We start from the raw sequence: 27,013 nt of genomic DNA, 5'->3' as shown, positions 1-27,013 counted from the left end.
ACAGGTGTCTCACCAGTCTTACTGCCTCATACGTTGTCACCTTGACTACAGGGGCTAGTCTCCCCCAACACAGGTGTCTCACCAGTCTTACTGCCTCATACGTTGTCACCTTGACTACAGGGCTAGTCTCCCCCAACACAGGTGTCTCACCAGTCTTACTGCTTCATACGTTGTCACCTTGACTACAGGGGCTAGTCACCACCAACACAGGTGTCTCACCAGTCTTACTGCTTCATACGCTGTCACCATGACTACAGTGGCTAGTCTCCCCCAACACAGGTGTCTCACCAGTCTTACTGCTTAACACGCTGTCACCATGACTACAGTGGCTAGTCTCCCCCAACACAGGTGTCTCACCAGTCTTACTGCTTCATACGCTGTCACCTTGACTACAGTGGCTAGTCTCCCCTAACACAGGTGTCTCACCAGTCTTACTGCTTCATACGTTGTCACCTTGACTACAGTGGCTAGTCTCCCCCAACACAGATGCCTCACCAGTCTTACTGCTTCATACGCTGTCACCTTGACTACAGGGGCTAGTCTCCCCAACACAGGTGTCTCAACAGTCTTACTGCCTCATACGTTGTCACCTTGACTACAGGGGCTAGTCTCCCCAACACTGATGCCTCACCAGTCTTACTGCTTCATACGTTGTCACCTTGACTACAGGGGCTAGTCTCCCCCAACACAGATGTCTCACCAGTCTTACTGCTTCATACGTTGTCACCTTGACTACAGGGCTAGTCTCCCCAACACAGATGTCTCACCAGTCTTACTGCTTCATACGTTGTCACCTTGACTACAGGGGCTAGTCTCCCCCAACACAGGTGTCTCACCAGTCTTACTGCCTCATACGTTGTCACCTTGAATACAAGTGGCTAGTCTCCCCCAACACAGGTGTCTCACCAGTCTTACTGCTTCATACGTTGTCACCTTGACTACAGGGGCTAGTCTCCCCAACACAGGTGTCTCAACAGTCTTACTGCTTCATACGTTGTCACCTTGACTACAGTGCCTAGTCTCCCCCAACACAGGTGTCTCAACATTCTTACTGCTTCACACGCTGTCACCTTGACTACAGGGGCTAGTCTCCCCCAACACAGATGTCTCACCAGTCTTACTGCTTCATACGCTGTCACCTTGACTACAGTGGCTAGTCTCCCCCAACACAGATGTCTCACCAATCTTACTGCATCATACGTTGTCACCTTGACTACAGTGGCTTGTCTCCCCCAACACAGATGTCTCACCAGTCTTACTGCTTCATACGTTGTCACCTTGACTACAGTGGCTAGTCTCCCCCAACACAGGTGTCTCATCAGTCTTACTGCTTCATATGTTGTCACCTTGACTACAGGATCAGTTCCCCCCCACCCCGCGAACACAGCAGGTTGATGATGCATACATTGTCACCTAGTTGGCAGAGTCTATACCCCCTCGCATACATTGTACGACACATGTTCGCATGCATATACCTGATTGTGTGTCACAGATGACACAGTGGTTCTTGCAGGTCATGACACAAATGTAATACGTGAACATGATCATAATAACATTGACAATTTTGGCAATGATACATATATATATAGCGTTATCTGTTTGTGTTGTGCAAGACACCGGATCTCTAGGTTTATGCCCAAAGCAGCACGTGTTTACCCTGCGCGGAGATCGATGTGTTTCCCGACTGCAGGATCAGCGCCCTGGGATTACTCTGTATGTAGAACTCGGGACTTGCGTCTGCACACGAGGCCTTGGGCTTTACACGGAAGTCCACCAGTTCACATTGTGACCGACCTAAACATGGTCACAAACTGATCCCACTGTTTAATGACAGCTTAATATAGTTGAAGAACACACCATGCACTGCCACGGCTCACAGATCTTACGGTTGACATTTGCGGAAGAAAAGGCAATCAATCGGCATATTTCCTCCTCATTTTTGCTGAAGTTGACCAATTGTAAAACTACAGCCTGCTTGAATAAAGTTGCCCACCAGACTTAATTCTATTATCCACTTCTATCTACCAGTTTATAATTATGCTCGTGCCATAAAGCCAATGTATCTGACAGGACAGGAATGACGGTGAGACGGCTATAAATGTTGATGTGTGTGTCGCAGATAGTATAGGTGCCACAGTAGGACCACAGCAGGTGTGGGTGTGTACCCTTGTACACTGTTGTAAAACCAGCACTCTTTATGTTGTTACTGACACGATTCCCTACGCCAATTGTACAACCAGAACCCCTTGTGTTGTTACTGACACGAATCCCAACACTATTGTACAACCAGAACCCCTTGTGTTGTTACTGACACGAATCCCAACACTATTGTACAACCAGCACTCCTAGTGTTGTTACTGACACGAATCCCAACACTATTGTTCAACCAGCACTCCTAGTGTTGTTACTGACACGAATCCCAACACTATTGTACAACCAACCAACACTATTGTACGAAGCCTCTGTGTTGTTGCTGACACGAATCCCAACACTATTGTACCACCCCTTGTGTTGTTGCTGACACCAGCACTCCTAGTGTTGTTACTGACACGAATCCCAACACTATTGTACGACAAGCACCCTAGTGTTGTTGCTGACACGAATCCCAACACTATTGTACAGCCAGCACTCCCTGACACGAATCCCAACACTATTGTACAACCAGCACTCCTAGTGTTGTTGCTGACACGAATCCCAACACTATTGTACAACCAGCACTCCTAGTGTTGTTACTGACACGAATCCCAACACTATTGTACAACCAGCACTCCTAGTGTTGTTGCTGACACGAATCCCAACACTATTGTACAACCAGCACTCCTAGTGTTGTTACTGACACGAATCCCAACACTATTGTACAACCAGCACTCCTAGTGTTGTTGCTGACACGAATCCCAACACTATTGTACGACAAGCACTCCTTGTGTTGTTACTGCCACGAATCCCAACACTATTGTACAACCATCACTCCTAGTGTTGTTACTGCCACGAATCCCAACACTGTTGTACAACCATCACTCCTAGTGTTGTTACTGACACGAATCCCAACACTATTGTACGACAAGCACTTCTAGTGTTGTTGCTGACACGAATCCCAACACTATTGTACGACAAGCACTCCTAGTGTTGTTACTGACACGAATCCCAACACTATTGTACAACCATCACTCCTAGTGTTGTTACTGCCACGAATCCCAACACTATTGTACAACCAGCACTCCTAGTGTTGTTACTGCCACGAATCCCAACACTATTGTACAACCAGAACCCCTTGTGTTGTTACTGCCACGAATCCCAACACTATTGTACAACCAGCACTCCTAGTGTTGTTACTGACACGAATCCCAACGCTGATGTACAACCAGCACCCCTTGTACAACCAGCACCCTTCTACCAAGTATACCAACACTTTGATTCCACTGGCAAACGAATCTCAATACAACTGATACCGTGGAGATTCCAGGTACGAGTTCCCCAGATACTTTGAGTATTTGCAAACCACCGTCACACAGAAGCAAACACAGAGACAGTCGCGCGCGCGCGCACGCACGCACGCACGCACTCACACGGCCAGGCAGTAGTCGACGATTTTTGTACTCATATTTCATTTTAAAATGTCATTGAGATTCGTTCATAATGACCAACAGACTAGCACTGCGAGACAAGATACAGAGAAGTCAATCAACATCCTCTCGTCAGGTTCTAGCATCATCGCAGGGCAAGTGGAAGGTGTTTTATCTGGTACAGATTTGAACCAATTGGGTATATGTGAGTAACTGCCACATTCACATCACCTTCAATACTAGCATAGATAAGGAAGATAATGTGGTATACTTTAAAATTCAGGTCATTGCTTGTGAAAATTACTCCGACCATAGCTACGTACTTCCGCATTCAACTGTTATTTGGCGCTTATGTCGTTGTAGTCCTCGCCCGGGTTGGGAAGTATGTCGGCTTAATCCTAAATACTGCTGAAGGGGGTGACGTGACAGACGCGGCGTTAAGTCCAAGGTTGAGGAAAGCAGCTGAGGTGGACGAAGTTGCGTTGAGGAAGGGAGCCTGAAATGGAGGAAGGGTTGTTGAGGTGGGAGGAAGGGAGTTGATGAAGGGAGGTCGAGTTGGAAGAGGTGGCGTTCAAAAAGGGAGTTGAGGTGGAAGAAGTGGCGTTGAAGAAGGGAGTTGAGGTGGAGAGGGGGGGAATGTAGAAGGGGTGTTGTGATGGGGTGAGATGTGGGGAGGGGCGTTGAGGAAGGGAGGTGGAGGTGGAAGAAGAGACGTGAAGGAAGAAGCGTTGAGGTGGAGGAAGAGTGGTAGAGGAGGAGGGAGGGGTGTTGATATCTAAGAAGGGCGTTGAGGAGAGGTCTGGCGAGGATTGAGTTTGAGGTGGGAGATGAGACGAGACGTTCCAGAAGGGTTCCTTCCTTTATATTCAGGTCCAAGAAGACCATGGTCTACCGACAGCGCCACAAGACCATGCCTCCCTACATACACACCTGCGATAAGGCTGAAGGACGAGTGGCTCAACACGGAAAGTGGTGATCAGTTCCTGCATTGTGTCGACAACAACGTCCTGCTCTTTGCCACAAGCAAAACCATTGAGCACTCGTGTGAATAGAAACATTTCCTGTCTTTAACAATATATATTTCAACCTCTCCCCGCACACACACACTTCCTCCACTCCACCCTCCCTTCTTCCCCGTCACATTCTCCAACCCACCCTCCCTTCTTCCATGCGACTTCCTCCACCCCACCCTCCCTCTTTCATTTTCCCACCCTCCCACTTCACGCTCCACCCCACCCTCCCTTCTTCCACGCCACTTCTCCACCCCCCACACCCTCCCTTCTTCCACGTCACTCCCTTTCCCCACCCTCCCTTTCTTTCCACGCTAATCCCACCACCCCACCCTCCCCCTTCTTCCACGCCACTTCCCCACCCCACCCTCCCTTCTTCCACGCCTTTCCCTCCACTTCCTCCCTTCTTCCTTCCTCCCTTCCTCCCCCACCCTCCCTTCTTCCACGCTTCTTCACGTCCTTTCTCCACCCCACCCTCCCTTCTTCCACCCCTTCCTCCACCCCCTCCCCTTCCACGCCACTTCCTTCCCTTTCTCCACCCCACCCTCCTTCTTCCACGTCCACCACTCCACTTCCTCCACCCCACCCTCCCTTCTTCCACGCCACTTCCCTCCTCCACCCCTCCCTTCTTCCCTCCTTTCTTCCACGCCACTTCCTCCACCCCACCCTCCTTCTTTCCACGCCACTTCCTCCACCCCACCCTCCCTTCTTCCTTCCACCCCACCCTCCCTTCTTCCACGCTCATCCCTTCTTCCACAATCCCACCCTCCCTTCTTCTTCCACGCCACTTCCTCCACCCCACCCCCCTTCTTCCACGCCACTTCCTCCACCCCACCCCTCCCCTTCTTCCACTTCTTCCACGCCCTCCTCCACCCCACCCTCCCTTCTTCCACGCCGTTTCCTCCACCCCACCCTCCCCTTCTTCCTCGCCACTTCCTCCACCTCCCCACCCCACCCTCCCTTCTTCCACGCCACTTCCTCCAACCCACCCTCCCTTCTTCCACGCCATCCTTCCTCCACCCCACCCACCCTCCCTCCTCCACCCCACCCTCCCTTCTTCCACGCCGCTCTCTCCACCCCACCCTCCCTTCTTCCACGCCACTCCCTTCTTCCACCCTCCACCCTCTCCATCTTCCACGCCACTTCCACCACCCTCCCTTCTTCCCCCACCCCACTTCCTCCAACCCCCTTCTTCCACGTCACCCTCCCTTCGTTCCATGCCACTTCCACCACCCCACCCTCCCCTTCTTCCACGTCACGTTCGCCACCCCACCCTCCCTTCTTATATTTATATTTTTAATCACTTAATTCTTTTTGATCTGGTTACAGCATTTCAAGCATATTAAACAAGTCAGCATATTTGTTGTATTACATAGCAAGTCAAATTACAAAGTCATTATCTATGTAAATAGATTGTGTGAATATGTGTGATTTGTAATTGTAATTCAATTGTGGTTTCAGACCAGCGAGAGAAGGTGCAATGTTTGCTACCTTTCTAGAATATGTGTATTCTTTAGTTAATATGAAAATGAAATTCAGTACATCATTTCTTCTTTCCTTGAATCCGAGAATAATGGTTTCTGGGTTTGATTTCAAATGGATGTCTGTTTCATTTTCAATCCATTCTGGTAGATCTTGCCACAGCTTTTTGACATGTTTGCATTCTTATAATAAATTAATGATCGATTCTATTTCAACATCACAAAATGTACAAAGTGGTGATTCTATTAGTTTGTATTTATTCTTATGGAGAATGCGGTATTGAAGCGATCTGCGCTTAGCACTATATGATGCTCGAAATGGTATAAAATTATGTGTTTTCCAAAGATTAAACTTGTGTGATGTCTATGTTCAATTCTTTTTCCGACTTACTTTGATAAAGCAGTTTTTGGTTTATAGCTTCCTTGTGAAGAAGCCTGTTGTAAAATATGATACATCCTTTCTTAGCTTTGAGTAGTATTTCCAAATTAGGAGGAATAAAAGGTAAATCTTCCTTAATAATAATTTTGAACGAACTCTGTTTTGAATATGTTTTCAATGAGATATTAATCCTGTATATTCAAGGAAATTTGTTTTAACCCCCTTCAGTTCTACGAATTCTTTATAAGAAAGAAATGTATTGTCACCCTTTAGCAAATCATTTATAAATTTTACATTTGACTGTAGGTAGTGGTCATATACTACTGGTTTTCACCCTATTGTTATCTTATCATTTGCCCACATGTACTGTCTGCTGAGATGGTCATTATCAGATTTACTTTGTCCTTGTAATTCAGACCAGGCATCAAATGCGTCTTTCCAGAATGGGCTGATGAGTTTTGGAATATAATGTGTCTTCAGATACAATGGTCCCATTTCTATGGGGTTTAGTTTGCTCACTGGTTGTGAAGTATATAAAAGATTATTTAAGTTTGAGTCATGTACGAATAATCTTCTGAACCATGATATTTTCTGGGACTTAATTGTTTCAAGTATTGCTGGTACTTTTAGACCACCTTCTAGACATCGTTTTATTCTATCAGGTATACCTTTCTAAATAAAGGAGAAACATTTCTTTTGAAGGTTCACTATCGTTTCTAATTTAGGGTTTGCTAGCAAGGTGAAAGATGATTAAGTGTAGGTAAAATCAAGTTCTTTAGAATAGTTGTTCTTTCTAAAGGTGTAAGGTCTCTCAGAGTCCACATTTTCATTACTTTGTCAATTTGTTTAATTTTATCTACATAATTCTTTTCCACTATTTCTGCTTTATTATGTTAATATAGAATGCCCAAGAGTACAAAGGGTTTTTGAGTCCAGTCAAGGTTGTATTCTCTACAGTATTGCAAACTTGAAATATTGTTTCGAACCTATTCAAATAACTTTAGTTTTGTCAATATTTATTTTAAGTCCAGAGAAGGATGCTTATGTTTCAAGTAAATGTTTCCCTAAATGAGCGTTTAGACTCGTCTAAAACTATAATGGTATCATCGGCAAATTGAGTTAGTAGGTATTCTAGATCAATCATCCTTATTCCTTTTATCTTTTTGTTTTGTCGTAAAATGTGGGCCAGGATTTCTGCTACTATGAGGAATATATACGGCGAGAGGGAATGACCTTGTCTACAACACCGCGTAATTTGAAAGAATTCTGATGGAAACCCGTTTACAAGAACACTAGAGTTTATGCTATTGTAGAATGTTTTTAGCCAAATTTGGATAGATGGTCCGAAATTAAAGAAGTCAAGACATTTCTCGATAAAGGATCATTGCACCGAATCGAATGCTTTTTCGAAGTCTATAAGTATCAAAAGGCCTGCTTTATTCGTATATTCTGTGTAATCCATAATGTGGTTAACCAGTCTTGTACATTCTCCAATGTATCTGCCTTTCATAAATGCCTTTAGGTCTTCACTTATTATATTAGGAAGTATGTTTTAATACGTGCTGATATCACGGCTGAGGCTAGTTTATATGATATGTTTAATAGTGAAATGGGTCTGAAATGTTTCAGATGATCCTTAGATTTATCTCTCTTGGGAATGCATGTCATGAGACGTTGTTTTTAACTTATAGATAGCTCACCCTTCCTACATGCTTCATTTAATGAATTGATTAGGTATTTATTGATGTCTTTTCAAAATAATTTATAGAATTCAGCTGTAAAACCTGATGGACCAGGGCTTTTTTCAGTTTTCATATTTTTCAGTGCTGAAAGCACTTCATCGCATTGTATTTCGCCTTCAAGAGAATGGGTGTGGTTGTCAGATAATCTAGGTATTTCACTATCTTTGAATAAGAATTCTAGATCGACATCTTTGACATGTTTACTGGTATATAGAGTTTGAAAATAGGTCTTTGCATGGTTGATAAGATCCTTTGTTTCGCTTAATTGTCCGTCATCAGTTTCTAGCTTAGTTATTGCTTTGTTTAAGAAATTATGTTTTGTTTGTTTTTCTCCTTTTTCATACCATTTTCCTTTTGATCTCAATATAATTCCTTCAGTTTTGTATTTATTTAATTCAAGTTGCTGATCTTTTATTATATTAATTTCTTCTATCAATTTTGACTTAGTCTGTTCACTGTCAGTACTGTCTAATTTTACTTCAAGACTTTCAAGTGTTTCATTGTATTCTTCTTCTAATTTTAGTCGTTCTTTCTTTTTCTGAGATGAATATTTTATTGTGTGGCCTCGAATATTGCACATAAGTACTTCGAAAAACAGTTGTTCATTTATCTTTAGTACTTTATCTCCATCTTCGTCTCGAGTGTGATATTGATCTACAGTCTCGTTAATAATACCTTGGATTTCTCACACATGTTCGGGATCATGTAACTAACTGTTGTTAAATTTCCAAAAACCCTTTCCTTTCTCAAGAGATGTAAATTCAATATGTAACGATATTACTGAGTGATCTGATCTGTAACTATGTTCTATTTTAGAACTAATGATAGATTTGTCCATATTTCTAAATCTAAACGTGCTTGTTTCAAGGGTTTGGGTTTTCTCCAAGTATATCTTTTTACATCTAAATGTAAGTCCCGCCAGGGATCATAAAGGTTAAGTTCATCCATCATATCAAGTACAGCTTCTTTTGAATTGGGATTGTTTATATGTAAGTAATAGAAAGTATCTTTTGATTGATCTTGGACTAGATTAAAGTCACCGCATATAATATTAGTTTCAGCTTCTAGACTTAGTATTTTATTTTTAATTTCATGATAAAAGTCGGGCGTATCTACATTTGGACCATAAACATTTGTAATGCTTAATATCTCTTTCTCTGTTTTAAGTATCAAAGAGTCGCCACTATCACTGTCTTTTATATCTTTAAGAATTTCAAATTTAAAGTTATCTATAAATAAGATAGCTACTCCTCTCGATTGACTGGTGTACCAACTAAATCGGGCTTCTGAAGAGCCCCATTCTAATTTGATGTTTTGTTCGATGGTTTCAGTAAAATGTGTATCCTGGATACAATAAATGTTGCCTTTTCGTTTTTTCATGTTTTCGAACACATCAATCCTCTTCTTTTCATTATTCGAACCTTGGCAATTTGCAGAGAAGATGTCAAGTTTATGTGCCATATCGAGTCATTAAAAGTAGAGTGGCAAATAACATAAATCTGATCAAAATATAATGGCATGCCAATAGCTGACCCAATTTTGGCTGTCATAGAAACATCTTTTGAGAAATGAAAGTGAACATATATGGTTTAACAACATAGATATAAAGAAATGAAAAAAAGGACACATTGACCTCCGTCATTGTTCCAAGAAGAAATGGGGGACATTTACCCTCCCTCAGGATCATTCAATTTTGAATGTAAAGAGTATAATCCTGCCATTATTGCAAAATTTTAAAAAGCTAAATTAAAAAAAAAGAAACCATTTCTGTTGATTTGAATTCCATCAAAAGTAAAAGAACAATTCGGTATAGAACGGTTACCGTAGTATTCCTCAAAATAATAACCAAACCAAAGCGTACTCACTGAACAGAGTTCAAGGTGAAAATCTATCTGGCACAGATCGCATAAAGTAATCCGGAGAAAGAACACCAATCGTAATACAACCCTTGCATTGCGTACTACTCAAGTGACGACATGTCAAAAGTTTTAAGAAAAACATATATGGGTGTTTCATTATATTCACATTATTTCAGACATAGATGAGTGCTCTACACGTTGTATCTATTCGATATAAAACGGTAGTATTCCTCAAAATTATAGCAATTTCAAAACACACTCGCTGAGCAGAGTCCAAGTGTTTGAAATGAAAGTCCTACAGCACGGATGACATAAAATAGTTCAGGGAAAGAAAACCAATCATAATACAACCCTCCCTTCTTACACGTCACTTCCACCACCCAACCCTCCCTTCTTCCACGCCACGTCCTCCACGGCACCTCCTCCACCCCACCCTCCCTTCGTCAACGCCACTTCCTCCCCCAACCCTCCCTTCTTCCACGCCACCCTCCCTTCGTCAACGCCACTTCCTCCCCCCAACCCTCCCTTCTTCCACGCCACCCTCCCTTCGTCAACGCCACTTCCTCCCCCCAACCCTCCCTTCTTCCACGCCACCCTCCCTTCGTCAACGCCACTTCCTCCCCCCACCCTCCCTTCTTCCACGCCACCCCCTTTCTTCAACGCTAATTCCACCACCCCACCCCACCTTCTTCCACGTCACTTTCTCCACCCCTCACTCCCTTCTTCCACGCCGCTTCTTCCACCCCACACTCCTTTGTTCCACGCAACTTCCTCCACCCCACCCTCCCTTCTTCCACGCCACTTCCTCCACCCTACCCTCCCTTCTTCCACGCCACTTCCTCCACCCCACCCTCCCTTATTCCACGCCACTCTCTCCACCCCACTCTCCCTTCTTCCACGCCACTCTCTCTACCATTTGCATGGGCTTTCTTCGATATATTTGTTTCAGGGTCTGTATGACAGACTAAAGTTTCTATGTGCAGTGGGTTTGCATATGTCACGCGATTATGAAAGGGCGCATCTCTCTCTCTCACACACACACACACGCACACGCACACGCACACGCGCGCGGGCGCGTGGAATCAGGTCGTAGTATTCAGAAAACTGAAAGAGGTGTGGGTAATGTCGTACACAATTCGCTGTGCATAATTGGTCCACTATACATAGACATCATGTCACCTCTACACCAGGAAGTATGTTGGGCATATTTTTAACAATTCAATCGGGGCGTGGTACGTTCAATTTACAAACACGCCAGTAAACACACTTGAAAGCTATCTATACATTCAAGTTAGGAGAATCCCGATGTTATATATTCATACAACCCAGCAGATAACACTGTTACACTTCATGCATCTTTCCATAGGATAATTGGTGTATTTGTAAACAAAATGACTGACATCACAAAAGCTATGAACTATATGATCCAATCGGGAAAATAAGACCCAATAGTCTTGAAATCTTGCAACCAATAGCATAATCTGTAATATTAGTGACGTCGGTTTACTATTAAAGCAGGTCGTGTATAAAAGACAGACACATATAGGCTGCGCGTTAAATTTACACATTTCCCACGTATATTCTCGGCCGTGGTACATCATAGCTGGGGCAGATACAGCTTTTTTGAGAAAGGGGTCGTGCACAATTTCACCCGTTTTCACGAGAGTTTCAATTGTCATTTAATAAACTTTCAGGACAAAAGGTGGGTAGGCAACCCTGCACACACACACACACACACTGGATCCCCCTTAGTCTGTCTCACAGTCCCTTAACCACATTAATTTCCCTACTGCCAAGCCCTCTCTGCAGTGCTAAAGCCCTAAATAAAGCAAGTCTAGATTTCCTCAGGTTCTGAATCTCTGGTCTCCTTAGGGCTCCTTTTCAATATAAATGGGCTTGTTTGTTACTATCAAAATTATATATATTCAGAGACTAAGCCTTAGTCTAGATCCCCCCTGTGCATAGTGTAGTTTATCTCATGCGGAATTCGTGAATACGAACAGTCACATTATCAGTTCCCCTCAGTTCCATACTGTTACTGTGACTCACAGTCAGACATCGATGGAGGAAGTGTTAAGGACGAATTCATCAATCACTGACAGTAAAAGAATGTGAAACCAGAGGGTTACAAATTTGCTGCGACACCGTCCTGCGACATTATCGCCCTTGGAAATAGATGGCGCTAATATACCAGGAAGTGCGTCGATCACGAACCAGCCGGCTGTCCCTCGTCATGCCTGACTCATTTCCGTTTATCATACATCTCGGTCCTGGCAACTGGGCTTCCCGGTACGATATTGGGCGAATTTGAAATACGAAGCACTCCGACACCGTACAGCAGTGCGCTACGCGCCGCACTTATAGGGGTGTGTACACAAGTTGTCATTTGAAATACACACATACTGTCAGTTGTTAGTTAGCCAGAATGATAGTCAAAGCTCTTATCATCTGCTTATTATTTGTATTGTTCCTTATATCAACACAATATTCATGCATCTTTGGAAAACATACTGTTTTTATCTCCGGCCAATACGCGTACACAGCGTCTTGCGTCGCTGGATTATAGTTCCTGGGTCTTCCAATTTCACGAGTGTTAGAAATGGGCTATTCTACAGGAAAGGCCAATTGCATTTCAGACACACCTGGAAGTTGAATCGAACCAGAATATTAAAGGACGACAGATGGGTCTGCTGGAATGCACTATCAAATGTATGTGTGACAGACTTGAAGAATACCCATTTATGTAAATTGTCTTGAGACAATTGAGCAGGTACAAGAATATCTAGATGCATAAAATAATATAAAAAAAGAAGACCTGGACTTGGTTTTAAAACCCCAGTGACAGTTTGGAAACTGTATATGTAAGATTTGAGTATGTGAAATAATGATTCACATGCACCAGTTATATATTTTACTGTTTGCAATTTCGTGACGCTATAGGATATGTTCGCAACCCTGAAAGAAAATGAAAGAAAGGCTAACCTAACCCTGAGGAAAATTTGAGGAAATGATTATTGGTAAACATGGTAAAATAGTAACAAAATAAGGTGCCGAACATATTCCATAATCACACAGCAATGTCTTTTTTTAAGTTAGCTGTGAACATTGCTTTGGGAAATATTTAGTGTTGATACTGGTCAATACAATGTTAGTCCTTAATGCTCTATAGTTGCTGGATTGCTCACATAACTAGGTAGCTTCAGACAGCTTCTAATTTTGGGGGGATAGTAATTTGTGAAATGTGTCAATGCAGGAAGTAATCCAGTTGACAATGATGATCAAAATTAAATTTTGTGTTTGCCCAGCGGAGTTTCAAAATAAGTTGCTGTCTTTAGGCACATGATTGATACTTGGGATGTAATACTTTTGAAGTAAACAAAAAAGTGGATAGACTAAAAGCTAAACAGCTAAAATTTTTTGAATAATTCCGAATTCTGTTGGTTAAAGGCTAGAACATGGTTAAATAATGACACTGTGCCATGTCTGGGGTTTTTTTTCAGAAGAATCATATCCAGTGAAATCCATTTGGTCATTGCTGTAAATGTAAAATGTTTCAAGTTTTTTTACATTATATACCTTTCCATCTTGATTAGAAACTGATCAATTTCTTCCTTCATTGACAGCACCCAAACACCACTTATCAATTAATATTATCAATATTTCATATTTTGCTTCCCCTTGCATGAAAAAAACAGTCTATCATTCATAATTGTATTTGTTCTGCTACAGAATGTCACAAAACTCAATACTGTACAACAAATGAACAGTCACAATTGCACTACTCATGATTACGTACAGGGGACATTAAATTGTTCGTATAGGATTGAGAAATACTTAACATCGTTAAAAGAAATCATATTAGCTAACATAATATCTGAATTACACCACATGAGGTATCTTTACTCAAGAGTAAAGATGTATATCTTCGGGGCCTAGGACCCTTTGCTCTCTGACTTAGTCTAAAAAATACTGTTGGCCCCACTGAAGGCTTATTGGGTTGATTTAGTAAATTCTGAACATGGATATTTTCACTCTGAAATAGATAACATTCTACGACTAAGTCTGATCTCAACAAAAATGGAGAATGCTATCGGAATACCAATGTATAAGGGAGACAACTCATTCTGACTTAGTGCTTTGGAGTGCTTGATGTTTGTCAAATATTTATTACAGGTAGGATTCATTGGGACCACAGTTACATACTGTTTCACGCCAAGGAAGTAAGATTTTATGACCTATATATTTTATCCTGATGTTTCATATTTATCATGATTCATCAACACCAGGAAAATGAAGAAAGGAAGAAGTTCATGTCATGATATTTTCTGACTACAGATTACTCAAAACATTTGTTGATGATGTCACCGACTGTGTATAGGATAACCAGTATTTAAACACAGACACGCTCTGCACAAATTATAGCAAAGAATTTCATGTACAAGACTCTACCCTCTGATCAACACATCTCATTTCCTATTATCTTGAACATTAACTTACATCTGGTATTTCCGTATGTACACCAGTGATATTTTGTTTATCTGTTTATTGAAAGGAAACCACTCATTTTTAGAATGTATTTTGGGAGAAACAGTGCTTTGGAGTTCTATTATTATTAATTTCTGTCAGTATTTGAAGGGTTTTATAAAGTGATAATTCATTCAGTGTGATAATATTCCAGGAATATAATTATGTCAGGTTTCACCTGCGACAATGTTTTAGCTTTATGCAGGATATTGCCCATTAACTTATTGCTTTGACCGATAATTTCAAGGTTTGTCCCAGAGTCCACATAACACAGCATGTAATGTTTATAGTCCTAGAGTACATGAACATAGACTTTCAGTTCGACTTCTGTCTCAGTGTAAGAGGAATGCCAAGCCAACCATAGGTGTACAGTAATGTGTTTAGGGTGAAATGACATTGATCATGGATTTCAGTTTTTACAAATGCATTATCATCATGAGGCACTTTAAATTCCATGTCATAGTTTTGTGATGTTTAGTATTTCTGCAGGTCTCAGTGCTTAATACAAGGTACTGGCAAACAATGGTGCTTGCCATTACTGTTTGATGTGATGGTGGTAAAGTAGCCAACTTCAAGTAGGCTCTATGAATCAGGCCTCATTGCTGGTAGGACCTTGCGTTGTGTACTGTTTGATGTGATGGTGGTAAAGTAGCCAACTTCAAGTAGGCTCTATGAATCTGGCCTCATTGCTGGTAGGACCTTGCGTTGTGTACTGTTTCATGTGATGGTGGTAAAGTAGCCAACTTCAAGTAGGCTCTATGAATCAGGCCTCATTGCTGGTAGGACCTTGCGTTGTGTACTGTTTGGTGTGATGGTGGTAAAGTAGCCAACTTCAAGTAGGCTCTATGAATCTGGCCTTATTGCTGGTAGGACCTTGCGTTGTGTACTGTTTCATGTGATGGTGGTAAAGTAGCCAACTTCAAGTAGGCTCTATGAATCGGGCCTCATTGCTGGTAGGACTTTGCGTTGTGTACTGTTTCATGTGATGGTGGTAACGTAGCCAACTTCAAGTAGGCTCTATGTATCAGGCCTCATTGCTGGCAAAACATAACAAATAGAAATAGAAACTATATAATGTATTTACAAAACTTAATACAGTGAACTTCTCACTCCCTACACCTAACCTATCAACGTAATCTAAGCTATACCTAACAACCTAACCTATCAACCTAACCTAAGCTATACCTAACAACCTAACCTAACCTAACCTAATGTCTGATTTCAGAGCCTATGTCCAAAAATAAATATACTTAGCAGCAAAAATAACATCAGTACGAATTAAAAATAAGATAGGCACTGTTATCAAATCATTACAGAAATTGACATAATAAGCGGATCAAAAACATTTTTTGTGTACAATATCTTGACACATCAATGAATATCTCAGCAGAATTTCAAGACATTACGTGAACGTTTGCAGTCCATTCAGACTCTTGACTTCAGTATTTAGTGTGACCACCACAAGCGGCAATAACTGCAGCACAGCGTCTATGCATGGAGTGCACCAATTGATTGATGAAAGCCATTGGCACCTGGAACCACACTCAGAGAAAGGCCTGGCGCTATAAATCGGCTGTGTTCGGCCTTGGTTTGACATTATTCAGTCTCCTCTGAATTTCATCCCAAAGATGTTCAGTTGGGTTTAAATCAGGTCTAAGGGCTGGCCACTGCATAATGTTGACACCGTTCTGCTGTAGGAAGTCCCTTGTAGCTCTGGCAGTATGGTCCAGGGCGTTATCATGCTGGAAAATGTTGTTCCGGTGACGTGCAAAATGTGGTACGACGTGGGGTCTGAGAGCTTGGTCGATGTAGCGCACCGCTGTGATGCCGCCTCCTCTCCCTGGACTAAGGTTCTGGAACACCACAGGACCCACTCTCTGGTTCAGGCCTATTCCACCCCATACCATGATGCTTGCACCTCCCCATGAGTCTCTTTCCATAACACATTGGTCTGAGTAACGCTGGCCACGTCGTCACCATATTCTTGTTCTGCCATCTGCAGTTGATGCGCAGTACCGACTCTCATCTGTGAACAGAACAGTTCTCCATTGCCTGTATCGCCAGTTTTGGTGTTGTAGGGCAAACGGTAGACGTTCACGCCGATGACGAGGGATGAGGATAGGTCAAAGGTAAGGTCTACAGCAATGGATGTTCCCGCTGTTAAGACGTCGGCGTACAGTATCAGTACTGATTGGTCTTCAGTGTTTTCCCACTGTCTGGCGTGCTGTTTCGGATGCCTGCATGAGGGGATTCTGTACATGCTGTCGCACAACATAGCGGTCTTGTCGTCTTGTGGTCACCCTTGGTCTGCCAGTACAGGGGCGATCATTTGTGGTGTTGCTGGCCCGGAAACGTTCCTGCAGCCTGTAGATGGTCCGAACGTTGACCTGGAAGTGGTTGGCAACGGCTTGTGCAGTGTGGCCAGCTTCAAATCTTCCTAGCGCCTGGTTCCTCTCAGCTGTCGTGAGTCGCGGCATCCTGCTGACGCAATGTGAATGTTTCAACCAGGTTTGGGGGTGCATTTTATAGGGCTGGTCCTTGTGAACAGCACGTGCAGCATGAGTTACATGGAGAACACCGTACCATCTCCGAAATCAGGTTGCGTTTTTGAGACCATTTCCTGGGTTCCATTCTGAGTTTGGGAAGAAATGTCTTTGCTCAGATAAAGTTGGAGATGTTGTCAAAAATATACAATAAAAACATTAAATGAGCTTTTAGTTATCCGTTTCTGCGAAGGAAAATTCCAAACTGACATTCTTTTGCTGCTTAGTGTATATTAATTTCCTATGTAAAAGTCAATGAATGTAAAACAATAACCCCCAAAAGCCTATCTACTTGGTCTGGATTACAAAGACTGAAGCACGCTACGTAAATGTCCTCACCTCTGGTGAACCAGTGGGTTAAAGACAAGGAGTGCTGTGAAGCTACTCCCTTTATAGGGCTGGAGGCAGGCAGTCCATGTGCTGCCCATGCCAGGCAGACCACACTATACCAGCATAGCCGAGAACACACTAATAACCCATGTTAGGTTAACCCAACACCAAAAAGAACTAAAACTTTACCCAAAATATCCTAAACTACCACACTTGTTTGCCAGTATTTGTAATGGATCAGCAGGAACGATGACATGTGTCAACCAAGTCAGCGAGCCTGACCACCCGATCCCGTTAGTCGCCTCTTACGACAAGCATGGGTTACTGAAGATCGATATTCTAACCCGGACCTTCACTGGTATCAGAAACCTAAAGGCTCATGGTACTGATGTTTATGTACAAATGGGTGTTCAGAGTTATCGGTAACACATCATGTGACATGTATTTTAATTTCAAAGTAATCAGTATCCAGAAAATACCCTAGTGATCCAGCTAATACTTGTGTGTGATCATCATTTAAATGTTTTGGCACCACCATTGTTGCATGCAATGGCAATTGTTGGTGGTGTTCATGAAATTTGGACAGTTGACAATGGAAACAGTTTTACCAAATGCTGTGAAATTTTAAAAAGTGTAGCTTAGCTGTGAGTTTGTATTAGCAGTGTTTACAATCATTACTGATTGAGAAATTGTGGTTCCATACATTCAGTGAAATATCCTAGTCCAGACAGGTTGGCAATACTGGATAACCAAACAATTTCAGGTCTTTACAAGACACCATCTCCACCTTAAGCTGCCTTTCTGGCCACTTCACCCTCCTCAGTTTCCAACTTCTGTTTGTCCAATTCTGAAAATGTGGGCAAACATTTTGTCAGGTACAGCTAAGATCTTACATGCGTACACACACAAATGTCAAATCTTAGCTTGCGTACTGGTGGATAGAACCTCTCAATATTCCTCTGTTACTTTATCTATTTCAGAACATGAACTTGGCAACTTGCAGTCTTCCTTATTGTTTCTCATCTTATAAAATAATAAATAACAAACACATAAACCAACATTTAAATTTAAGTATATTTTTACAATTAATGGAAAATGGCAAAATACCCAATTGAGTTTGAGTGAGGTGGGTACAATTTATTTGGTTACTCAAAGGAAAATTAGGATACCCAATTGAGATTAACACAAGCGAGAACATAACGCAATGACCCGAAAGTTATCTGTATTTCTGATTTTGTTCAACTTCTTAACAATACATTTATAATGTGACTTTTCCAACTTCAGTTTCTCTTCCCACCGTACTCCAAGATGGCTGAAGAGAAGAGACGCAGCCCACTCAAGGTGGGCGCAGTTGTGGTCATGTACTGGACCATCTCCATATCCATGGTATTTATCATGAAACATTTGCTGAGCGGTAGCTACGGCAACCAGGACCTCACCATCTTCGTCACATGGTACCAGAGTGCCTCTGTGGTTGTGTTCATTCTGGCCATGTCAGCTGCATCTAGACTCCTCAAGTTTGGATTCAGTGTTCCTTCCCTGGATAAAGAAACTATTCTTAACAGTGACATGCTCTCACTGAGCTTCTCATTTGTCATCAGTCTCACAATGAACAACCTCCTGCTGAAACATATTAGTGTGTCATTTTATCAAGTTGCACGATCCCTGACTCTCATCTTCTCCATACTGTTGTCAGTCTGCATGCTGGCGAAAGCTCCTTCTTACAAAGTAGTATTTGCCTGTCTGCTAATCATATGTGGGTTTGTTATTGGGGTGGACCAAGAAGAGGCATCAGGCTCCATCACCATTTGGGGAATTATCTACGGACTACTAGCAAGTCTTACCTCGGCCTTAACAGGTATATATTTCAAGAAGGGAGAATATGCTGTTGGAGGAAGTGCTCTGAAGCTGGCTTACGTCAATAACTTTAACAGCATGGTGATAATATTTCCTCTTGTACTCAGCACAAATCAGCTGTCACATATCATGAACTCGGACATAGCTACCCAGCCCCAGTTGTGGTTGTTCCTTACAGCCTCGGGTGTTCTCAGTCTCGCCATTGGCTGGGCAAGTGCCCTGCAGATCCGCTACACCTCCCCGGTCACCCATCAGATCAGCATCAATGCCAAGTCCATTACTCAGACTGTCATCGCTATCTTATGGAACAATGAACATAAAACTGCATTCTGGTGGTTTGGTAACATCCTTGTGTTGTTTGGTATTGGGGTCTACACCTACACCAAGTTTCAAGAGACCAGGAGCCAAAAGGTTGAGACGTCACCAGTGCCGTCAAAGAACAGCTCTAGTGACAACTCTTCACCTAAGCAGCCAGCTGTGTGAAAGAAGGCAACAATTCATAACTACCCATGTTTTACCTCTATCTGTAACTACCATCCCATACTTTGGCCCATTTATTATGTTGACTGATTTGAATATGTCTCTGACTGTTTAACCTGTTTGTGCTACGTGATCCAAGGGTTACGTGATGGTGCTATTTAATGCATGGCTATTTTAAATGCTGTAGGTTGACCATGTATCCAAAGTCTATAGAATAGGACCTTAATATTGTATTAAATTATAATGTTTGTCCTTTTCCTGCAAAAAATCTCTACAGGACACTCATTTCAGTTCTGGTTCATTGTACTGATTGTGATTGTCATGAATGAAAATTTATTAGTAAGCAAATCTTCTGTCTTCAGGACAATAATTCTGGGCAAAATAAGGACTGTCAATTATGCCTGGAGAATGTTTGGGGTGTTGTTTTGTACACATAACATTATTGTATTTACCCAGAATTGCTCAGTACATTTGTGTATTCCTTATCAGAGTTTGCACCAGTATTATCACGAGCTGGTAATTACAGGTTTTGTCATAAGCCAAAAATGGTCCCAAACAAGTATTGGCTGGAGATGTTTTGTGCTCTTTTCCATTTCAAATTTCGAAATAAGGACTTGTTAGTATCATGAATCTCAGCGTGCTTCTTCACTCTCCTTGTACCGCTGCAGAAGTTACAATCTTCAGAGCTAATTTAGATATTCTGGGACGATTGGATTGTATCGTGTGTGGTTGTTTATTTGCCCACATAATGTGGACAAGTGTTTTTCCTGTTAATTATTACCATTCTTTGGTGTTGCTAATTGTCAAAAACTGTCAATAGTAGGCCCCAATATAGTTTTGGTTACATATCCTATGAGCTAAAACATATGTTTGGAAATTCACCGGTGGAAAACCAGAAAAGTATCTGACAAGAGCAGATTTTGTTTTGTGTATGACTTTTTGTGTATGTACATTTAAAAAGAATAACTATGTCACTAGGAGGTGGTGGGGTAGCGCCGTAGTTGAAGCACTTGCTATTACAACAAATGTCTCCTCATCCTATTTCTGGTGATCCCTGATCATGCTGGCGTTGATGGAAAATTGCTATTAGTGGTAAATGGTCGCTCTCTCGCTCACTCACGTTGAAATCCAACTGCATGACATCAAACCGAGTGACAGAACTGGTTATTTAATTGCTTCCTTTTCGCTTTCATTCCTTGAAACTTTTGAGCATTATTGTAATCAACAAATAATACTGAACAAAGACCACTCTCTAACTGGTAACTTTGCCCTTCGGAAACCAGTTTTATTCATTATCTCATGTGTGTCTTGTAACCTTGATTTAACAATTTTGAAGTTTAGACAGGAAAATCAGTACTGACCATAGTTATTCATTTGATGGTCCACCTATTTGCGTACCAAGAAGTAAGATTAGAATGTTCACTACCCCAATGTATTCATCAACTCTCATTTATTATACTTGATATGCATATGTTTTCACATTTCCTTGCCCTTGGTTTATGTATAATTGTGAGATATGTTCCTTGACCGCTGCCTGTGATATTTGTTTACTTGTGTTGAAGGATATGTACAAATTGGATCTGTCAGATGGGTTATTGTGTTTAATATACCTGCTGATGGTAGTGCATTTCAATCAGGACAATAGATTGTTGAAACCTTTTGTCAATCATAATCAAGTGAAAGATATTTTTTATACCATTTATTATTTGTTTATGTAATATTATTTTTTACTATCATTACCATTACTTACTAACCTGTTTGGCCACTTCTGATTAACATCAGAGAATTTTTGTATGTGATAGTCCTAACATGTCTGGCTCTGACTAGTATCACACAATGTTTTTTGTACATAATATTGCCAGCATATATACAGGGATTGGGAAAGGCAGGGGCCATGGGTCATTTCGCACATTAGAAAAAAAGAATGGGCCATTAAAATTGTTCAAGTTTACTACTGATTCAAGGGCAGTGGCCCATTCTAAATATAGAAAATGGCTAATAATCCTGAAAATGGCCCAAAGTCAAAGTTCTCTATCCAAGTCCCTGTATATATGTAGGCACAACAAGAAGATATTGGTAGGAACAGGGGCAGACACGGGGAATGGCAGGATAGTTTAGGGTGCATAGTCTTAATTTTACATTTTGTTTCTGCTTCTGAGGGGTAGTATGGTAGCCCACTGGTTCCAAAGCTTGCCAAAGATCCAGGTTTGATTCCCCACATGGGTACTATGTGGGAAGCCCATTTCTGGTGTCCTTTCCCCTCCCTCCCCCCCCCCCCTCATTGTGATATTGCTTGAATATTGCTAAAGGCAGTGTTAAACCCAACTCACTTACTCTACTTCTTAACCCATATTATCAACTGCATGTGTTATTGTCAAATTTAGGATTTTTATGCTGTCACAGAAAACTTATTTGATAATGTTTGTTTCAACATGTCAACCCAAACCCATTTGGACTTACAAGTGTGTGCTGAATCCAATTTCAGGTGTAATTTTCGTTTGCATTCAGCTGTTTCAAAGTTAACAGAATAGAACCCTCTACACACACGCACACACACACACACACTTTTGGAAATTTCTGGATCAGCCTATGTGATTGTATAGAAATACAGCTAGGAACCAACTCCAGCACACTCCAGGTTGACTCAGAATGTTTCATCCACCAAGCGTGGTAGTCAAAGGGAGATAACTCTTTGTGGACTATTAAGGCATCTTTGTCAATATTTGGAAATAGTTTTCTGATTTATTCTGCATTCTGTACTTTTTATGTTGGTGAGCTTTAACACATATAAAAGTAATTTATTTTGATTTGTTCTGAAGGAAGTCAGAAAAAAAAGGTATCAAGTATTTGTTGTGGTTGTACTTTGAGGTACAACAATTTGTATGACAGTATGCCAGAATGAAATAGGAATTGTAATAACTGAAATTTTAATCATTATTAAAACGTTAACCATTCCGACATTCCAGCCCACCTTGCAGCCTCCACTCACTCATGTACATTCTGACATGTTCAGTTTCCTGTTTCCTGTTTTATATTTCTGTTGTTGCACATATGTGATAATCTGTCATAGCATTTTGGTTGCCATGACAATAAGTACTGGACAGACAATCTCAAAGTATTGGACTAGGTTCCTTCTTAATGAAAGTGTTCATGTGAATGATGTGTATTGCTATGGTGTGTTCAAATTAAGTTGTTTTGTTACGAGAATTTGTGTTCCAGAGAAACTTAAACTGTATTAGTTGTCCAAAATATGTAGCACAAGAGATGCACATTTTGCAATTCAGTGACCAGCTGTGAATACAACTGAGAGGTGGTATGTGTTTGTGGCCCATCTCACAAGCCATTCATGCTGTTGTTGTAGGGGTGTTTACTTTCTTGTGTGTTCAGGGAGGGTAGGAACAAAGTTATAATTACCACTCATTTCATCTGTCTGGTCCCTTCTTGCAACCAGATGCATATCTGTACAAATATACATGGTTATCATGTTTATGGTCTAATGTTAGATCTGGTTACAGTTAACATTTGTTTTACATCGAGCCAATGGGGTCAATTGGGCTACCAAACCTCCATGCACTATTGTGTTGAAGTAGCAAGCCCACCAATATGGCTTTAATGTCTCTGAACAGCTTATCCTGAAGAACTGTGACCCTTATTCAACAATACATAATCACAGCAGACGGTGTTAATTGTGTGTAAGACTTTGTTATTTTGTGAAATGCAGGCAGATATAGAAGACTGTTTGGTACATGCAGACTTTGAAATTTTGAAATTGTGTTTTGATACCAACATATAACAATGAATATTGAAATAGCTTCCCGGGGCCTGAACTATAGGAAATGCGCACCAAAACAACTCCTTTTTTCAGAATACCAGTGTTACATGTTCTTTCTGAAACTTATCCAAACTAACATATGTTTTAACATACAAACCTGTTTACCACATAGTATCAGAAATATACATTGGAGACAGAAACTGAATGTGATATTGTCAATTGCAATGATAAGGAGAGGACAGCTGTACTAAATTACAGCTGAACTTTGGACTGTAAGTAAACTCAAGGTTAAATAACCCTCATTAAGTTTGAGGATGAATTAAATTCTTTTTCTTAGGGCCATTCGTAATTTATGACTGGTGTGTGTGTGTGTGTGTGTGAGAGAGAGATATGGTTTTAAGGGGGTCACCCATTTTGTTCTGGGGAGGGAGGAGGATTCATCAATTTTGTACACATATACTAGGGGGTCAGCAATTTTGTACATAAGGAAGGATAACAATATATGGATGAACAACTTCTTTATTGCTGTTGTTTAGCCATATATCGTTATCCTTCCTTACTGCTCCAACTTCTAAATGCCTCTCCAAGAAGTTAATTTTGTACATGACATTGGGGGTGCTGGGGGGTCACTTACTTTTGGGGGGAGGGGGGGTCATTGTACATGTTTCTCCATAAAAATCAGCAGCAGCTCCCAGCTATAATTATGAACGGTCCTTTACAAATACACTCAGATAGGCATGCTTCCATCCCCAGTATTATGAATGGGACTTATGAGCATTCAGCAACCTGTGTTCGAAACAAGGTAGTAGCTGAGAGTTGCTTGTTATAAGATGGTGTATCCAGTTGTAATCTGCCTATTATTTTCACAGAAACAGTGCTGCACAAATGTTTCCAATATGTACTGAGGAAACAAATAAGCATGTGTTCATTTATCCTTTTTCAGGTTTCCTCAAAGGCTTTGTATTGGGTTAAAATCTAAAAATATCTGCACACTGCAATGAAGTGGTGTTACCTTATTTGTTTCCCTCAGTATGTTTGGAAGGGGTATTATTTGAAAATGGTTGTGAATGGAGTGTCAAATAAAACATTTTTCACTCAGTACGTCTTTGTGTATTACAATCCAGGAAGGGTTCGTCTTCATTACGTGGTTCTTCATCTGTGACTCCAGTTTTCAGGTGTTAAGGAGTGGCTGTTGTTACCTGTGTTGCGGGTGCAATCTCTTCTTGCCTGTTTATAATTTGAAACACTTTTTCTGAAATAAATGCAAGAGGAAAGTGTTCTTTATAAATTTTGAGACCCATGAAGATCCGGGTTTTAATTATTCTCAATCTACCCATGCTTTTGTATATGACGACTAACAGGATCGGGTGGTCAGGCTGACTGACTTGATTGACACTCGTCATTGTATCCCAATTACTTAGATCAAGGCTCATGATGTCACTGGATTGTCTGCTCCAAACAATTTACAGACTGCCACCATAAACTGGAATATTGCTGAGAGTGGAGTTAAATGATAATTATGAGCGCGCGCTGAATCATTTCTTTGAAAGACATCAGTTACTTCTCCCATCTGTTGTAATGGAGATATACAAGGTGTAGAAGCTTCAGATGTGGATATTCTTTGAACTCTGTACATACTGTGCAAGTGTCACGTGACTTTGTACATGGATACAACTGTAGGTATCTTCACCAATCTTTGAACAAATAGGGTCTGTTCCACATCATTCTGCTAAAGTATATGGGTGAAAAGGTAGATAAGTTGGGGTTTCAAAAATATGTTATTTACTAGTTCTGAATTTATTTTCTGCATGGTCATAGCAATATATTTCACAAGCTAAAGAAATAGTGATGGTATCTGCACTGAGCCATTGTTTTATAGATTGTTTCTGTAAGGAGCATATCAAATACAGACCAAATATCAACATTCTGATATGTTTAGGTCCCTCATCTAATCCCTGGACAAAGTGTGTTGCCTCCTTTGAACAACTGTATTTCAGTTATTAAGCCAAGTCTTCTCAGGTTGCTGTGTGTGCGCCAGGTGTGGGAGGTCTTCCTCCTGGTGAAGCACTGGTATGGCACTACAGCTTAGGAACAACATCAGGATTTATCTGGGAATCAAACCCGTAATCAGTGTATCCAGCTAACAGTCCTCCAGTCCAACAACTAGGCCACTGGCATCTTAGATATGAGGTGAATATTATAGACTATAGACATGTCATTGGTATGCAGGTACATTTTACATGAACTATCTACTATACATCATTATTACTTGCATTGTTTCTGGGTCTTCCTCTACTTACTGAATACAGAATACAATACAAACCCTCATTCATTTCTGGTGCCATTCACATCTGAATAGTAAAATCCACTTGAACCACCCACCCAGCACATCAAGGAAGTCATAATGATCTTTTTTCGCAGGGGAAATAATCTATGTAAATGTTTAAAGTTTGGAAATTGAAATACTGTTACCATAAAGGGCGACAGATCTGGCCAAACAGCAGTCGAGGGAGTGCGGCTATGTTCTGTAACTTCTGTTGTCCAATGAAATCTCTGAACACAAGCAACGTGGGGCGTGCGTTGTGCAGCTGTGACGTCCATTGGTGAGAAGGGACATCAAGATGAGATGACTTCGGTCATTCCCTTGACACACATTCCCTGCTGCCTGAAAGCGACCCTGTAATATGCAACGATGTCTCCTCATACCATTACGCAAACACAGTCAAATGCATCCCGTCACACAACGTTAATTACCACCTGACGTCCACAACAACCACGTGGCCCTTGTATTGCTATTTTGTTGGCACCGCCCCCGGAAGGAATGTTTATTTTACAATGAACAACAAAATGCCCAGCAACAACATTTGGTGCACTTTTAGTTACAGGTATTCCAACTACACTCAAAACCACGATCATTTCCATGTAGGCTTGCCATAATTTTCACGACCTTAAGCCGTCAACAAAGTGTTTTGTCACCGTTAAAACATTTCCAAGATTGATTCGGTCCCATGTGAACAGTGAAAATCAGAAGACAAATTTTCACTGACATTTTTTGGCAATGACCGGAATGCACAAAACTATACGAATAGGAATGCACAACATTAAAACTGCTGACTAATCGTAAAGAAAAAACCCACACATTAACATTCATGAATAACTGGTGGTATTCAAGTAAGCGTATATATTTACTTGGTGGTCGTGACATTAATAGTTTTAGAAAAAAGTATCATTGTCAGGGTGTATTTGTATCCCGCTAAGCAAACTGATAACATTCTCGATCATGCAGGCCCTAACACATCTGTTTGATGGGCACGTATCCACGCGTTGCGTAAGTGAGTTTAGTTTTACGCCGCTTTTAGCAATATTCCAGCAATGTCACGGCTGGGGACACCAGAAATGGGTTTCACACATTGTACCCATGTGGGGAATCGAACCCGGGTTTTCAGCGTGACGAGCGAATGCTTTAACTACTA

General features: G+C 41.4%; 2 protein-coding genes across 2 annotated transcripts; one reads left to right on the top strand and one right to left on the bottom strand.

Moving 5' to 3' along the window:
- Positions 1-4,700: 4,700 nt before the first annotated feature.
- Positions 4,701-5,792, bottom strand: LOC124279727 (glycine-rich cell wall structural protein 1.0-like). The gene has a single exon (XM_046715589.1). It carries the CDS (start codon positions 5,790-5,792, stop codon positions 4,701-4,703), a length of 1,092 nt encoding a protein of 363 aa, XP_046571545.1.
- Positions 5,793-12,246: 6,454 nt separating this feature from the next.
- LOC124279711 (GDP-fucose transporter 1-like) lies at positions 12,247-23,459 on the top strand. The gene is made up of 2 exons (XM_046715569.1): positions 12,247-12,400; positions 18,710-23,459. The coding sequence occupies exon 2, from the start codon at positions 18,740-18,742 to the stop codon at positions 19,769-19,771; it is 1,032 nt and encodes a 343-aa protein (XP_046571525.1). The 5' UTR covers positions 12,247-12,400; positions 18,710-18,739; the 3' UTR covers positions 19,772-23,459.
- Positions 23,460-27,013: the final 3,554 nt, after the last annotated feature.

The sequence above is a fragment of the Haliotis rubra genome, unplaced genomic scaffold (genome assembly GCF_003918875.1).
Source record: "Haliotis rubra isolate DU_JTF1 unplaced genomic scaffold, ASM391887v1 Scf255, whole genome shotgun sequence".
Lineage (NCBI taxonomy): Eukaryota > Metazoa > Mollusca > Gastropoda > Lepetellida > Haliotidae > Haliotis > Haliotis rubra.
The sequence above is the reverse complement of the archived record's forward strand: the minus strand, read 5'-3'. Positions and strand labels throughout refer to the sequence as shown.